The sequence below is a fragment of the Falco naumanni genome, chromosome 10 (assembly GCF_017639655.2).
Source record: "Falco naumanni isolate bFalNau1 chromosome 10, bFalNau1.pat, whole genome shotgun sequence".
NCBI classification, from domain to species: Eukaryota; Metazoa; Chordata; class Aves; order Falconiformes; family Falconidae; genus Falco; species Falco naumanni.
This window is the reverse complement of record NC_054063.1, coordinates 31,309,860-31,326,934: the sequence shown is the minus strand read 5'-3', so window position 1 is coordinate 31,326,934 and position 17,075 is coordinate 31,309,860. Positions and strand designations below refer to the sequence as shown.

The following is a 17,075-nucleotide window of genomic DNA, read 5'->3' as shown; positions in this document are numbered from 1 at the left end:
CATCAAACTGAACAGTGAATATAATTTATGCTATCTTTTTGTTTTATAAATTCTGTCCAGTGGAGAAATCAGAAAATGGCCCTTGCTGGGTATAAGACTATCGCAGGGAAGCTAGATAGCAAGCTATCACTGAGTGTAGTATAGGTCTGGCTTAGCATTTTTACAGAAAGGAACAGCTGAAGGACTTCATTTTCCGAGATGCCCCAATGTTTCTGATATTGCATCTTAAGATTTAGTAGATTTTTCATCTTTTTTGTGTATGTGCTTTTGTTCTGGTTTCCGTGATTAGCAGAGGTTGATTTAGCATAAAATGGTGTTATAGAAATCTTTAATTAGGAGACAATTTACTCTTGATGCTTACTCTTACGTGACCACATTGTCAATCAACCTTCTAATTGGTAATTCCAGTTCGTATAAATAAAGCTACAATCAGTATTGTCAAAGGGATGGTTAAAACAGCAGATGAATGCATATGCAACCAGTTGATATGAAAAGCTTCAGTCTAATTTCTTAAGAAATGAGCTACTTGAATAAAACTCCTTTACCTGCCTGCTAGTGATTACCTATTAAGTAGTCTGGGTAGAAGTATCAATTTTGAAACTCTCAATTTTGGATAGGACTATGGTGTGTGCTTACATGTGAATGTCTCATAAATATTTCCCAAGAGCAATTTATTTTTCTAATTAGCTTGAACAGCCTCTGCTTTACATAGGGCTTTAAGCAGTTTTCAGTAAATCAATTCAATCACACAGCTGTTGTTTAAAACTTTTCCTAAGTTACTGTAATTCTCTGTAGAGACCCAGAATCTCACTAATTAGTACACTTAATCATAGACTGTATAAAATGCATGATAATATGGATTAATCATTCCTAGAATTTCGTAGAGAAATGGAGTAAGAGAAACCAGAGTGTTCATAGCTCTGAAAGCAGTTTGCTATTCTCATGTAATAGTTATGTACCAAGCAGTGTTTACAGGCTGACGTGGAGTGGCTATGCACTTAATTTTTACTTGCCAATCATAACTTTAAAAAATAATTAATTTGCTACTGCAGCTTTTTATACTAAGATTTAAAAGTTACTAAGATCAAACATCTACAACGGTTTTGTTATTTCTTCCCGGGGGGGGGTGTCGGGGGTCGGGGAAATTACATTTGAAATGGATGTGTTTAGTTCTTACGTGAAAAGAAATCTAGCTTAGTGGATGGCATTTGTGCTGTTAAGATTCTGACTTTTGAGCTGTTTAGCATATAGCAGACATGACAGTTACAAGTGAGTTTTAAACTTGTTTGACATTAAAATATCTCAATATTGAGTGTTCACTTTTTGGTAAGATTATTAATATTACATGAAAAAATTGAAAAGTGAGCGCTAATTTTTTTTTCAAGTACAGCCTTTTTATGTTTTTCAGGATGTGACTTAAAATGACTTCTGATTCTGAAGGGCCTCTGAAGAATATGCTGTGCTTGAATGTTTGCTAAGGACAAGTAAGTGACTGATTCCATATTTGGACTGTATATACCTGAGTACTAATTCCTTTACCACTTTTCAAGCTACAATTTACAGATTGTACATGTAAGTCTATAAGAATCATATTCTTAAGAAAAGGGTGGGGAGGAAAGAAAGAAAGGAAGAAAGAAAAAGAAAACCACCTGAAAAAACCTGTACTTTTACGGCTGGCAGAAAGTGAGTTTTCTAAATCTGTTTTCTTGTGGATTCCTGTCTATGTAAATGGGAACGTCACTTGTTTCTGTGGTCGATCTTACAACAAAAGAATCTTCCTGCTTGCAAGAATATTTTGAATGGGAAGTTTCACTAGAAAGCTGTCATACTTTTTATATATGTGTATTTGAGAGAAGTATAAGTTTGGAAAAAAAAAAAAATCGCTAAGAATACAGAGTTGCTGAACGGAATGCCCTCTAGTTTTATTGATATCAAATACAATTTAAATATTTGGGGCTTCTCTTAGCATAAACCAGTTATTACAATTTGCATCTTAAAAACCTGTGTGACTTTTGTCTTGGTTTTTAGAAAGGAGGATTATATTTAATATTTTAACTTTATATACAATTTTTAAAAGTCCAGACCATCTTCATGATTCATTGAAAAGGACTGGTTTGATTTAATTCTTCATAATTGGCTTATTCTGGGGAATGCTAAGAGCCAATTTATGCTTTTTTCCCTCGTGAATTTTTCAAACAAGAAATTAGCTCAGACAGAAGAGCTTCCAAGCATCCAAGATACCATGAGTACATACATTTAGTATAGGAAAACCTTGACGGTTTCATGGGACCAAGGAAGCATTAAAAATGTTTTTATGCAAATAATGTGTAGGTTTTTTAAATGGTTTGTATCTGTTTTAAATTAGTATTAGATAGTTGTGCTTTGTGGGTTTTGTTTTTGTGTCTGTGTGTCTGTGGTCAACTATTTCAGCTAAAAAAAATACAAAAATTAAATCTGAATCATCTAATTGTTTGTAATTTTGGGCCCCAGTTAGGACAAAACTTTCCCAGTTGCCATGTCCTGTTTGGTGATGTAGATCTTTCATCTACAACTACTGAGAATATGGGTGTGAGGGAGTAATGCTTGAGTTGGAAAACTAGCAGAAAGCAATCTACTTGATGTTGTTAAGTTAGTAGCTTTGCAATTTGTGTGAAGGTGAGGTGAGTAAGATCAGGGAAGAAACTGTTGTATCAAGCTGAAAACTCTGCTTACTGTGCTTAGTACTTCTAAGTGTTCTTTTAGCTTGAATGCTCTGTAGGAAATGGCTTTATGAATTTTCCCGGCTTCAAACATACTGTATTGTTGACATGTGCATCCTTTTCTTGGTAGTCCATGACAGAAGTGTAGAAGATTTTTGTTTTATTTCCCCCCCAAACCCTGTCAAAATGTTGAAACCCTGGGAGGTTGAAAAATGCTAGTCTTAAAATGCTGATGATTTCTTTAAACTCTATGGTTTTGTTTGGAAGGCTGTACATATATTGTTGCGATGGATGGATTAATAATTAGTAGGACTTGTTTTGCCTGTCACATGCAGAAAACAGTAGCTTTTTAACAATCCATCTATGGTTTTAATTGAGAAATTAATAGACCTGGCACTGGAAAAGTATACAGTATGTTGCAAAGGATGTAGATGTGCAACTTATTAATAAGGACAAATGTGTTTTCAACACATTTACTGATGAGCAGAAAGGTCTCTGTTATTTTGGAACATTTAGGATTGTTATCTGAAAAGATAAATCAAATAGTAATGCAGAAATAGTAGTTAGTATTTGCAAATAATCATGCAAATTTTGAAATTTTTCTCCAAATACTGCTGTCTTTGGTTCCACTCCACTGGTGGCGTTACGAGCATCAGTATATAGTGGTCCATTACTGCTAACAACCAATGAAATTAAACAACGTCTGTCTTTGAAGACTTTGAACCATCTTTTATTTCATCTTGGTTTTTCTCAAATTTGCTTTAAGTATAAGCTTCAGAGGGCTCTGAACATATTTGCTTCATTCAACTTTCTCTATTTCAGACAAATATATACCTTCCTAAATCATTGGGCAAGAGCTAGGGCTTTGTTTTTCCAAATAACTTTTGGAAAACCGTATTGGACAGAACAAAGTGTGGCTTTGTGTCATCTGTTTTCAGTAGCTAAATGGAGTGTAGCATAAAATGCTTTTATTTTATAAAATGCTTGATGAAAATGACAAAATATTCCAATATGGTGGAATAACATGGGCAGTTAATTTAGAAATTAAAATTAGTTACTGGTTCTGATGATGTCAGACTAGAAAACATTTAAATATTATTCTATACTAGGAATTACTGTTCATTAAGTACCTGGCCTTAAAATTTGGCAGTGCCAAGGAATTTTCTCTATAAATTATATAAACCAGGAACAGATAAATTTTTGAAAATAGAATTTATATTCAGCATTTCTTCATCCTTATGTTAGCAATCTGCTGTAGCTTCTTGCATGTTAAGTACATACTTGCTTACAAATTTCACTAAAAAGTACATAATAGTATGTATTGATAGCTCACGTTCATAATATAGTCCCACCATTAGTTGTCCTTCTACGCAGTAGGTTTGCCATCCACTTTGTGAGCTTGCACATGCAACTTTGAAGAAAAATAGCAGAACAATTGTCAGATTTTTCATGGAAGTGGTTGTTGTCTTATCTGTATTTCCATTATTCTGAATAAGAATAATATTCTGTGATGGAAGATTATCACTCCTGTCTTTTGGGTAATTTATACTTACCCAAACTTAACATTATTTCTTATATTTGCCTGTATGTAGTAACTGAGGTATTCATTGAGTCAAATTAAGCAGGGTTTTAGATTTATTTTAATTATGCAAATAATAGAATTTCGCCCTGTAATTCTTTTAAAAATGCTTTGCTTGGGTAGATAATACTGTGCGGCATAACTATCAGAGCAGTCTTTCTAGCCAGCTTTATAGGTTCATGAGCCAGTAATAATACTGTTGCCTATTAGCTCATAAAGTAAGTTTACAAAGATGACTGTGTTAAACTTTTTTTGCCTTTAGTAGTAAAAATGTATAAAAGTTTTAGTTTTTGAAAGCTGTGTTTTGGAGCTCTCTTTTGAAATAGTGTTTAACTTCAGGAAAACTCCCCCAAACTCCAAAAATAGATGTCTGTTTGGAAAAACTTTTTAGCCCAGTAGAAATTATAGGTCCATACTCAATGAATAAATACAACACCTGGTACTTTTTAACTGGTGATTTCTTTCATTATTAACTCACTGAATAACAGCTTCTTCTGCGAGTATTTCCTGTAGCAGGGAAATTAGTTTGACTGTTCACAATTTGTACTCCAAATCCGTCTGTATTGGGAAGCAGCTTCTATAATTTCCTTAGCTAAACAGTTACAGAGTTGTTCTCGGCATTACATGCCTTCCCAGCTTGTAATGATACTCTGAGGGAAAGGAAAATACATGTGCAGGAACTCTGCAGCTTCAGGCCTGAATAAACTTGGGTGTAATAGTAGGGAAACAGCCTACATGAATTACTTCATTTTTCCTTCCTTCTCCAAGATTCTATACTTAGGCACTGAAAGTTTTTTTTAAATAGAAGGAGGGTTGTATTCTCTGGTATGTATCATGTTTCTGAGACAAAATGTAATAATTCTTTGTTTTTTCTATTTAATCATATTGTGTTACCTGTCAGTACAGGTAGATGTTAAACCAGAAATGACATTTCCATTCTAAACCATTTAATGTTACCTGCAAAATTACGTTCTGATGAAATGTCTGCCCTACCTAGCTCTGATTCTCAACTATTTAATGTATTTTGAATCTTTCTTCCTCTTAAACAGAATTTACTCTTGGCTTCTGACATACTCGCTGTGCCCACACCCTTCCTGAGCTATCTTTAAGTCTTATATTTTAAGCGCTTCCTTTCTCTGTCTGCAGTAGCTCTTAACGCTGCAGCTCTGTGCTCTGGCTGTGGATCAGTTACAGGGAGGGAAGCACCAGCGCTGGCTGTGTGCATGTGTCACCTGCAGAGCGACTCACCCGATTCAGCCTTAGCCGTGAGGTCTGTAGGCATAAGACTTTGAGTCATGCGTTCTGTTGAGCGTCAGCCTCAGATAATCGTTTTCTGCATGATCATAGCCTGTTTCTATAATCTGTTTTGGAAACTGCATACTTGTTCAGATGAGTAGTTTTTCATTCAACTGCTGAATTGAAGAAAATAGCATCCTTGCAGTTGTTCAGTGCTATGCTGTCATCTAGTGGGGTAACAGAATATTTTTCTTGAACTTCACATAAGGTGAGCAACTATAAATGTGTATGAGAGGGTTTTGCCCTGGAGGGGGATATATGGCTGAATAAAGGTCTTTAGGCTTGCTCATCCATCTTTCTGTATATTGGGTTTTGCCTTCTTCATCCTGGTTTTGTATCAAATATTTAGATGTAATCCCAACTTTTCACCTGTGCAGCCCATGACCATAGTTACGGAGTTAGGCATCTTTTGTAATTGTTTATTTCACATGCAGGATTATGTTTTACTGTTGTTTTTGATTTTATTGTGATGTAGAAAGTGTTTTATCCTTCCTGTCCTAATACCTATCAGTTGTGATGAGGGTTGCTTATGAATACAATTTTATGGTAAGCATTGTAAATCTGCTGAGCTGCAAAGAGAACTCGTGCTTTAAAGAGATGCTATTTTACTTCTGAGCTTTGTACATATGCCAGAGTAATCCAGTGTCTGCTCCTCAGAGCAGCCAGCAGTCCTCTGCCCTCTCTAGTTTTCCAAGGTTTGTACTGCTGTAAGAAGAATGTCCTTTTAAATTCTCCACCCATAGCTCACATCCTGCAATAACAGTATCAGCTATTGCAAGTAACCCCCATGCTGCTTCATGCAATTACGTTCTTGTGTGTCTTTGCCCTTTCAGTTTAGACTTTGGAAAGAACTAAAGCAGTATTTTTTTGCCACAAAAAGCCAGTAAGAAAAAAACCCAATCAGTCAAGGTTAGTACATCAGAAGTAATACACTTTTTTTTTTTCTTTGGATGTCTTGTCCTGGAAGCAGTTGTCTAGGTGTCTTTCTTAGGGGTTGGTTTTCTTTGCAAGGGTACTGCTGACTTGTGGTTAACTACTTGTTCACCAGGGTGCATGGAGCCTGTTCTGCGGAGCTGCTTTGAGTCACAACAGAAACTTCATTAGGCGAGAGAGTGTGATCACAGGATATGTGATCACTGACTCCTAGAGATTTGGTCATTCTAAGACAGTTCTTTTTAATAACTGTAGTAATGATGGCTTTTGCTTGTGGAGATCCTTAAAGCATTTTTTTTCCCCTGAAAGATTTATTAGTGCCTGGGTTATACGTTACAGGAGAGTTTCTCTCCAGCTAACAAGTATAGATGTCTTAACTAGCTGTTTAAAACCAGATACTGTTGTTGCTATATGGGGTAAAGAACTGCAGTCTGAACTAGATTGCAGTAAATTGAATTTGAATTTAATGCAGAAGTTCTGTAAGAAGGATAAAATAATGCTAAACTTTCAACTGCCCAGATGTGGCTTGTTGTCATTGTGGAACAAAAAATCAAATAAAAATTATGATATTGTTTCATAGTTCTAGTTATGTTCTAAAATACTTTTGACTATATATATGGCACAGATCCATTAAATTTTTTTTTTTCCTCCCTTGGCATGTCATTGATTGGAGCACAGCAGGATCTGGTATAGGTGTGTTCTCTCCTCTGTGACTGTGTTCCTTTCTCTTGGGAGTGAGGGGACATGAGTGTCATGGATATGTAATCTGCCAGGCTTGTTTTAAATAACTAGACTTTAACAAAAGCAACCTGTTATTTTATTGGGTTTTAGCCCAATCTTTGCTGCAGAAACAAACTGGAATCGAGTTCTGAAGTCTTTGCTTGCCTTGTCCTCGAAGATTTAGAAAACTCTGTTCATTTTAAAAGGTTTAGCAAGAGATAAGAAGTTAAGACTGTAGTAACCTGTTGAGTTAGAGACGGTAATAGTAAGCTGTTGCTTTATACTGAGCGAGGTGTGAAACTCTTATTTAAGCCCATTGATTTTCTCCTAAGCATGACAGTTATTTGTGGCTGCAGTGGTTAGGTTACATGAAGGGAAGAAAGGAGCATACAGAAAAGGAAATTCTGCTCAACATTTCTGTATTTTCAGTGTTCCGGTCATCCATCCTTCATTGTCTTAGGGTATCACTTGCCTTTTTCTTTAATGATATCTAACTTTATCCTTCGTATTTAACTACATTTTGGCATAACATACTGATTTACCACTTTCTTTTCCAAGTTATCTAAACATACATTGAAACACTGAGAATCTTTATTTTCAGATAAATTGGAGCTATACAGTGGTCCCAGTACTGTGGTGCAAATTTTTAAACATCTCTGAATCCAATGACGTGCATTTTTTACATTTATTTCGCTTAACATTCATGATACAAAGCTTTGTAAACCTGTGTTTTGGCAAAATACCAAATAGATATAAAAAATGGTAAACAAATATTATTTTGTAATAGCAGAAAGGTACATGGATTTCCAGGAAAAATACTCACTCATGAATCTGATAAAAATAAAGAAATTGTCTGGAAAAGTTCTCTGCATTTTTAGTTATTATTTTGAGGCGTTCATTCATTTATTGTATTGCTTTTAGTTGCTGATGCATGGTCAAGATGAGTGGATTAGGAGAAAACTCCTTGGATAGCTTGACCAATGAGTCAAGGAAACGCAAGCCATTGCCCTGTGATACACCAGGTGCAAGGTAGGTTTATACAGACTTTTTTTTAATGAGTTCTTAAAAAATATTTTTGAGTTATCATTGCAGCCTAGAGTAAATTCTAAATGATCATTTTTCTCAGATGAGAAATTCTTTAGGCCAGCTTCTGTTCCAAAGATACACAGCTTTACTATTACGTGTAGGTATGCCGAAGATGATGAACTATGCTGTATAGTAGAGTGAACATATAAGGAATCTGTTTGAAGATGTGATTGCAAAGTAAAAGCAGAAAAAGGTCTTGCTTCACAGAAATTTCAAAGGCTGCATCTTGTATCTGGTAATTGATTTGACAGGCCTCATTTCAGGTAGTTATGGTCAGCACAGAATACTGCAATAGGCTGAGCTTTTTTTTTAACTTCTGTTTCTCTGGACTAGTTCTGTGTGAGTTCATCTCAAATTTTGGCGTTCTATGCTGTCTTCCTGCCCCTCATTCAACTCTGCCAGAGGTCATTATCTGAGAGACACTGTTTTCTGTTCCACTCCAAGCTCACTGCTTTCTACTATGTTAAGTGTTCTGTGTTATCTTGTTCCCAAGAGTATTAACCTTTAAATTTTAATTTTATCTTTGGTTTCAAAAAACCAGACGTCATGTATACTTATATTTCTCCCTTCTATTTATGTCCTCGCTATCCCATGCTAATTACCTCCATTATGCAACAGATTGTGTATGAGTCCTCAGATTCTCCCACCAGATCCCAGTCTCTCTCTGAGTGTCCTCCATTCCAGTTTCTCTTTCCCTTTCTCTAGTGTCAGCCTGTCCATTCAGGAATTCTGTTCTTCAGTTTGTCACCTTTCATTAGTTTTATTTATCTTTCAAGCCCCTGCTTTGTCATTTGTTTTCTCTAATATTTCTCCATGCATACTTTCCTAACTCTTTCACTTGGACTCTTCTCAAAGAGTATTTATTCTCTTTTGATTCCCTCAGTGTGACCGCGCTTGCCCCTTCCCTTTCTCTTGAGACGTCCTTTTCCTATTCTTGGCATACTCTGTGTATGACACTGTTCTCTGTATTGATTTAGGCTGTAGTCAGTGTCTTTACTCAGAACATTAATCTACATAGGAAAAGGAATTTCAGGAGAGAGACTTTATCCAGTAACATGGGGTTATCTGGGATTCTGCTTTTCTTGAGATGGCATTTTGTCCTGATGCTTAGAAACTTCTGAGGTATCACCTTCTGTAGTCATCTTGTTACAAGTGAACCAAAGGGATTTCTTAGAATGTTAAAATTCTGTTTCATTTGTCTAATAAATTAAAACAAACCTAAAGTAACTTTTAAAGTTAAAATATACTTTCTGTATGTGTGTTATAGTTTTATAACAATTGCTATTTACATTAAATTTGACAATGGAGTAATCACAGGAGGATTTTTTTAAAATAGCTTTCTCATAGTCTCTCAAGATAAATTTTTACTTAAAATTATTAAAAAAAACCTACAACCCCCAAACCAAACAACAGTGTGACAAAACACACATGCACACCCACTTCAGATTTGTTAGCTGGAAGAATAACTAGTGCCTAGGTTTGAAGGTGTTACATGAAGTATGTTGAAGCTCACAGAGTTGAGCACAGCTTTTGTGTATGATGGCATGTAAGTATATGAAATGTTTTTCGTTCCTAGTCTGACCTGCAGTGGTGAGAAGCGTCGGCGTGAGCAGGAAAGCAAATACATTGAAGAACTGGCTGAACTGATATCTGCTAATCTGAGTGACATTGACAATTTCAATGTCAAACCAGACAAATGTGCTATTTTAAAAGAAACTGTGAGACAGATTCGACAGATAAAAGAGCAAGGTACAGTTCCCTGCTAAGCCAAAATAAACGATTTTGTTTTCTTGTGAGTCCTTTTCCAAAGCAGTAGTTACTTGGGAAATTGAGTAGTGTTTTTCATAGTAGTGTGTAACTGAGAAAGTCTTCAGACTTTGACTTGAACCAAACCTTTAATGTACCTTAAATAATGTTCTGTTTAAAAGTAAACAAGTATTTAGCATCACTTTTTATTGGGAATCAAGGCATTAAAACTTTGTATGGCCTTTCTTATCAATTTCTGGAAAATACCAGGGAAGTTTAAGCTAGTCCACAGACAAGCTAAAAGCAGGTGGTACTGTAACAGCTGCAGATACAATATACCAAATACCTACTGCTATGAAGAGTACATACTGTTATTTTTCACTTCAAGGGAGTTTAATGCTTTGAAATTAATTTCTGAAAAAAAATACCTAGTTTCTTATGGGGCACACTTTCAATCAGATATACTGATTTTTATTGCTATTTTTTCCTATTGTGTTTTTATGGACTTTGTTTTGTTTTCATGTGCTGTTTGACATGCTTCCTAAATGGTTAAGTATTGGACTCCAGTATATTTCAAATACATTTAGCTTGAGATCAGATAATTAAATAATGCAGTTGGCAGTACTCAGGAAATAGTCAAGCCAACAAAGGAGAAAACAGCAGCGCATCAAATCTTGGGAAATTTTGTCATCTAGGGTGAACCTAAGTGGTATAAGATTTTTTTAATTATTTTTTTTTTATAGTGTGCAAGTGTATGCAAACCTGTTTTTTGAAATGTATAGTGAGGGGTATATATATAATTATATATTTTTTTGAACACCACCCAGCCCCCAACTCCACCCCCCAATGACTAGAGCCTGTCAAGTGTACCTATTTCCTTTTCGTGATGTAGTGTAAATAATCAGTTGTACCATGGTGTATATTTTGCCTGGCATGGTAAATTGCCAGGTCTTTTGATGACATGTTAAAACAATTCTAAAAATTGATCTTAACTTCTGTTTTTAAGGATTTTCTAGTGTAATCTGGTGTATTCTAATGTAATAATTGTGTTTCATTACAGAGTTGAATATGTTATAATCTTCCCCTAGGATGTTGTACTCATCTTGTGGTCTGCTTAGCTACCCAGCAAGTACCACAGAGCGAAGTTTACTGTTTGTTTTCTGTAATTCTGCTACCTGGCATGGATTCCCATTCCGCCTTTGCTGCAATCAATTTATTTAGGATATTTTGACTCTCAAAATATGATTTTGTTATTCATACGCACAGACATACGTATTCATACATACACACACACGTTTATGTTAATATGAGCCAAAGCCTTTTTGTAGAATATTGGTGATGGCATCTGAAGATTGTGACCAGTGATGATGAGATGATCAAAATAAAACCACAAGTAAGAGATATGTAGGAGTGTTTACTGGCCATTGAAAGATTTAACAGGCGTTCACCAGACAGATAATCCCAAAAGCAGCAGAAGAAATACCGTTCACAAAACAAGTTGATCTTGTCAACTTTAACTGTCAAGTCAATTTATGTGAGCAGTTTGGCGTTATTTAGCTGTTACAGTCTTAAGCAACTAACAGTATATGAAACCTCTTATTTGTTCTTTTTTGCCCCCTTTATTGACGTGCTTCCTAGAATCTGGCGTGTGATATTAAAGTCTGGCCTTCATGCAAAACATTGCTTTACTGAAATGTATCTGTTGCGTTTCAGGAAAAGCAGTTTCTAATGATGATGATGTTCAGAAAGCTGATGTATCTTCTACGGGTCAAGGAGTTATTGATAAGGATTCATTGGGACCTCTTCTATTACAGGCAAGTACAAATTAGGCCCTAGTAAATCCCTATGGAAATGAATACTTAAGGCAGTTGAAAATATTACAATAAAGCCTGCAATCCTTTAGTAATAAACAGTATGCAAAAACTATACAGAACTATGTTTGAAAGGCTCAGGAATAAAATCTATCATGTTTTCTTAATTTTGCTGAAATTCTCTGTAGAAGGAAAGAGGAGAATAGCATTTGTTTTTTTCTTGTGCTTTACTTTCTCCAGCAGTCATTAGCAAATTACTAATAAAGCAGTGCTTAGTAATATGCAGAATACTTTACTTTTTTTAGGGGATAGGCACTAAAATAAAGTTTTTGCAAAGACTAGAGGTTTGTGATGTGTATTAGGGGTTGTGTTTCTAAATTGTAAAGCATTTTTAAGCGAATGTTGCTGTCAAGTAAAATAACCCAAGAATATTTGTAAAAAAATTTACATAGCGGATATCTTTTATTTATGCCTAGAAAACCAGTCCATATTTACAAGTCCATTAAGAAGCATTTTTGAAACTGAATTGTTTTACATAGATACTGAATTTTTCTTTCATTTAAGAAAATAGTCTTTTAAGATATGGATGGACCTTCTTATCTTGTCACTCACTGGTGGAAATGTCTTCATGCTCATGTCTTACTACTTGTTTCTACTGAATTTCTTCTTGTTCCAATTTGCCAGCTATTGAAATAATGTTACGAATTCATTATCTTGTTTCATTTTTGCTTTATTTGAACACAAGAAGGGTGGTTATCACTGTGAAAGAGCTCAATGGAATAAAAAATGAACAGATTAATTTTTAATATAGAAATCATTCCTTACCAGGCACAGTCTTCCTCAGAAAAAAATTTAAAACTTCAGCTCTAGCTTTGAAAAGAAATGCATGTATTGTAACTTGGCATTTATCACCCACATAGTTTTTAAACTAGATTATGTTCAGTATTAGGTGGTGTGTCTTACATGATATATTGTCATGTTAATATTTAGGCATTGGACGGTTTCCTGTTTGTTGTAAATCGAGATGGGAACATAGTATTTGTGTCAGAAAATGTCACACAGTATCTGCAATATAAACAAGAAGACTTGGTTAATACAAGTGTCTATGCTATTTTGCATGAAGAGGACCGGAAGGACTTTCTTAAAAACTTACCTAAATCTTCAGGTAATAAAAGTTGACTTACTATGCTGTTACTAGGTGATGGAAAGCAATCAGAGAAGATAAAAGCAACTTGGGTAACCTTTCAAAACAAATAATTCACACAAAGAGTATTTGACTGCAGAAATATGTTATGAAGAATATTACTGTGTTCTTACAGAAGTATACCACCAGAAATAAATGTGGTAGAAAGTCACACTGTATTTTAGCCTTTGCAATTTGTTTACCTGTATCTTAGAACAAGGATACTAAAGGAACACGTTTCCTAATGCCACAAGACTAGCTGAGAGAACTGCTTCATTTTTTAATACGTGAATGACTTCAGCTCTCCTTCAAGTGACTGAAAGTGTCATGTAGGGGAGTTTTTTTAATTTGGTTTGCAATACTACTATTGGTATAAACCTGATGGTATCTTGAGAAAGCCTCTTGAAGTACTCTTTAATCTCTCTAATCTAGGAACAAGGTATCTAAGTTAAGAAAAATCAGTTATGAATTGATTTTATCTGAAAATGTTTATAAATTCTTCCTGTGTTCTTTGAAGTTAATGGAGTTGCTTGGACCAATGAAGCACCTAGACAGAAGAGTCATACGTTCAATTGCCGGATGATGGTGAAAACATCTCATGATCTTTTGGAAGATGTAGGCAGCCACCAGGATATACGTCAAAGATATGAAACAATGCAGTGCTTTGCATTATCTCAGCCAAGAGCTATGATGGAAGAGGGGGAAGGTAGGAAATCTTGTGGCATTACTGTACACAAAAGAAATCTCTGGGTAAAGCTTTTTGGTATTTGGTATGTGTTATGAAATCTGTAACTTCTGAAACCCATTTTAAGTAAGTAGGAACAGAATGCAAATACTTAAATTCTTATTGTCTACACTTCTGTTTTAACAATTAAAGACGTTTCAGCTATTTTATTAGATGCTTTAATAGAATAAACCAGGACAAGAGTGAAAGAAGAAACATTTCTTTTTTAAAATACAGATTTGCAGTCCTGTATGATTTGTGTGGCACGACGTATCACAACTGCAGAAAGGGTATTTCCAGCAAATCCAGAGAGCTTTATTACAAGACATGATCTTTCAGGTGAGAAATGTACCCAAGATTAAAGTATGAAGGTGTATCTTTTCTTGTCTGTGTGCTCTTGTTTTAAATAAATCAAGTACGTAAATAAAGTATGTACCTGTAGTGGCTAGCAGAACTCATACCGAGAATTCCCAACTGGTTTTTGGAGTAGACCCTTGTTGGCAGTCTCTGTGCTAGTATGCTATTGTTCGGCAGCTTGGTAATAAAGCATTGCTTGTGTTTTAACTTGGCAGCATTTCAAATGGTTGTCATTGTGCTTTCCTTGGCACATAAGAAATATTTTAAATTGTAACTGAGGCTAATGAAAGTTCTTCAGAATGCTTGTACTTTTATGCAGTGTCTGAGCTAATGGTTAAAGTGTTTTATGCTGTTTAAATTGAAAAACTTATATAACCTAGATGGGGCTTTTTCAGATGCCAGTTAGTGTTTATGATGTTCATTTGTGGGTGTAGTTGGTCAGTGTTTTTGAAAATTTTTCTTGTGCATACATCTTTTGGGTGCCTATAACCAGAGACTAAAGTTAGTGTTTGCTAAAGCCCTGGCATTAACCTGTGCATGCTTGAATTTCCTTTTACTCAGTTATCTAAACTGCTTTAAATACTGATGTTTTAACAGGCATATTCTCATATAGCAGAAAATTCATAAATATAACTGCTGCATACGCAAAATTTGGTGTTAGGCTGATGAACAATTAAAATGAGCCTTCTGAAATGTACCGTATTTATACAAAGGATTGGCATAGTCATAAAGAGTTTAACTTGTGTATTTTCTTTCCTGTACAGGCAAACTTGTCAACATTGATACAAACTCATTGCGGTCCTCCATGAGGCCTGGCTTTGAAGATATAATTCGTCGCTGTATTCAGAGGTTTTTATGCCATAATGATGGACAGTCATGGTCAAACAAACGCCACTATCACGAAGGTAAAAATCCATTTGTAATGTTTGGTTGTACTGCCACTTCTTCTAGTGGCTGCATGTTTTGCTGGGGGAAAAAAAAAAAGCTAAATTCTGCTTGTGGGTTTTTTGTTTTTGTTTTTTTTTTTTCCCCCATGTTTTTTGTTAGTGTTAATTGCTGTTACTCATTTACAAACTTAAGGAGGATGATTTCTTGGGAAATAGTAATTCTGATGGAAGTTGTTTTATTTTTCTACTGTGTCTGTTTTGATAATTTTCATTATCAATGAAAATATCAGACACATGATCTGGGAGCCGGAAGCTGAAGTAAGCTTTTTTCCCACAGATGGATATATCAATGACAATGAGAGCTATATTTTTATAATAACACGTAATCCTCAATTATCATTAACTTGTTATTTTTAACATTAGTTTGACTTTCTTTTTATTTTAATTCATCCTTCCTTTTGTTAAAGGATAGCTCAGTAAAAGTGGTAGCAGTTGTGTTGATGCCTTTTTCTTATTCAAGACACAAGGGTTCCAAATATTTTCAGTGTTCCAGTGTTATGTATTTAGTAATGCTAATTTGATAACCTTGATAGATAAAGTGAAGTACAGCCAAAGATGACATTTTCTAAGTCTTCTGAACTCTGTTCTTTTTGAAGGATTCATTAAGTAATTCAAGTAGAGGGGATACTAAATAAAGAGAAACTCATACTGGCAGAAAGTGGAGTTTCAATTCCATTGGAAGTTCTTTGACTTGACTGATTAAATCCTAAATTAACAAGAAATTTGGAGCTCAGATTAAAAACAATGGTTTCTGCAATTTTTTGATTGAAATAAAACTTTCAAACTTAAAAATAGTTTCACAAGGCGAAGCCATGAAGACCTACTAACCTAGCCTTGGAAGTCTGTTAAAAAATGTAGAACTTTGCCAGCTGTGCATGGAATACTGCAGCATGGAAATAATCTGTTTGCTTTTATCTTCCCTCTACTGAGTTAGGGGGAAATGTGGCATACTTCCCTTTTCTGAATATCTGTCTTGGGTGTGTCTTCTTATTAATTTATTTTTTCTCTCTCTTTTTTAAAAAATCTTCAGCAAATGAAGGGTATTGTGTTACAATTCTATAGAATACATATTAATAATTCTTGAGGTTTAAAATACGAACCATATTTATGTATTTCCTTTACAGCGTATACACAAGGTCATGCTGAAACACCATTGTATCGGTTTTCTTTAGCGGATGGTACTATAGTGACAGCGCAAACAAAGAGTAAACTATTTCGAAATCCTGTAACTAATGACCGCCATGGATTTGTCTCTACCCACTTTCTTCAAAGGTGAAATAAGTGGTATCTGTTTGTCATTTAAGTGTCATAGCTTTTAAAAATGTATCTGACCTTGGAGATACCTGAAAAGAATAGCATATCAGGAGATTTTATCTGATTAAAACTCAAGCAGAGGGGGAATAACTTGGGAAGCAGAGTTGCGTAGCGTACAAATAGATGTGTCAACCTAACACTGACACTTCCAACTTAATTGTGTGGCAGAAAGACAGTCACAGTCAGAAGAGACTGCTTCCTCAGTGCCTGCATGGGGGCTGTATTATATATTCATTAGTCTCTTAACATAATGATGAAACACTGAAAATAGAAATGCTCACTTACATGCTTTATCTTACTCTTTTTAATTGCACACCAATTAAAAAGACAACAAAACCCCCTCAGATGCATCACTGATGACTCAAAGTTAAATGTACCTTAAATAGCACTTCCTGTGACCTGTTCTTGTTGATTGCAAGAATAATTGAAATGCCGCTCTGGAAGGAATCTGCTTCTGGCATTAAAATGCCTCCAGATGCTGAAAAATGAGTAGCTGTGATTGTTCAGGGCATCATTAGTGTGCACACTAGAATGGTGTCATGCATCGACTCAGGAAGGGAGTAACAGAAGGAAGATGTTTAAACTGATAAATCTGACTAAATGACTATTGATGAAAGCTTTTTTAAGGGGTGATACTGTATGTATTTACAACTCAAATGACCTAAAAGACCAGGCACTTC

General features: G+C 35.1%; 1 protein-coding gene across 3 annotated transcripts in view; it reads left to right on the top strand.

Annotated features, from left to right (window-relative positions):
- The window catches only part of NCOA3 (nuclear receptor coactivator 3), an 85,128-nt gene that overhangs the window by 51,504 nt on the left and 16,549 nt on the right, over positions 1 to 17,075 (top strand). For all 3 annotated transcript variants that reach the window (XM_040609307.1, XM_040609306.1, XM_040609305.1), the window contains exons 3-11: positions 1,409 to 1,484; positions 8,149 to 8,256; positions 9,890 to 10,062; positions 11,773 to 11,873; positions 12,861 to 13,035; positions 13,571 to 13,759; positions 14,015 to 14,116; positions 14,899 to 15,039; positions 16,206 to 16,353. In XM_040609307.1, the coding sequence (XP_040465241.1) occupies positions 8,159 to 8,256; positions 9,890 to 10,062; positions 11,773 to 11,873; positions 12,861 to 13,035; positions 13,571 to 13,759; positions 14,015 to 14,116; positions 14,899 to 15,039; positions 16,206 to 16,353 (1,127 nt within the window). In that variant the 5' untranslated portion in view covers positions 1,409 to 1,484; positions 8,149 to 8,158. The remainder of the gene's footprint in view (positions 1 to 1,408; positions 1,485 to 8,148; positions 8,257 to 9,889; positions 10,063 to 11,772; positions 11,874 to 12,860; positions 13,036 to 13,570; positions 13,760 to 14,014; positions 14,117 to 14,898; positions 15,040 to 16,205; positions 16,354 to 17,075) is intronic.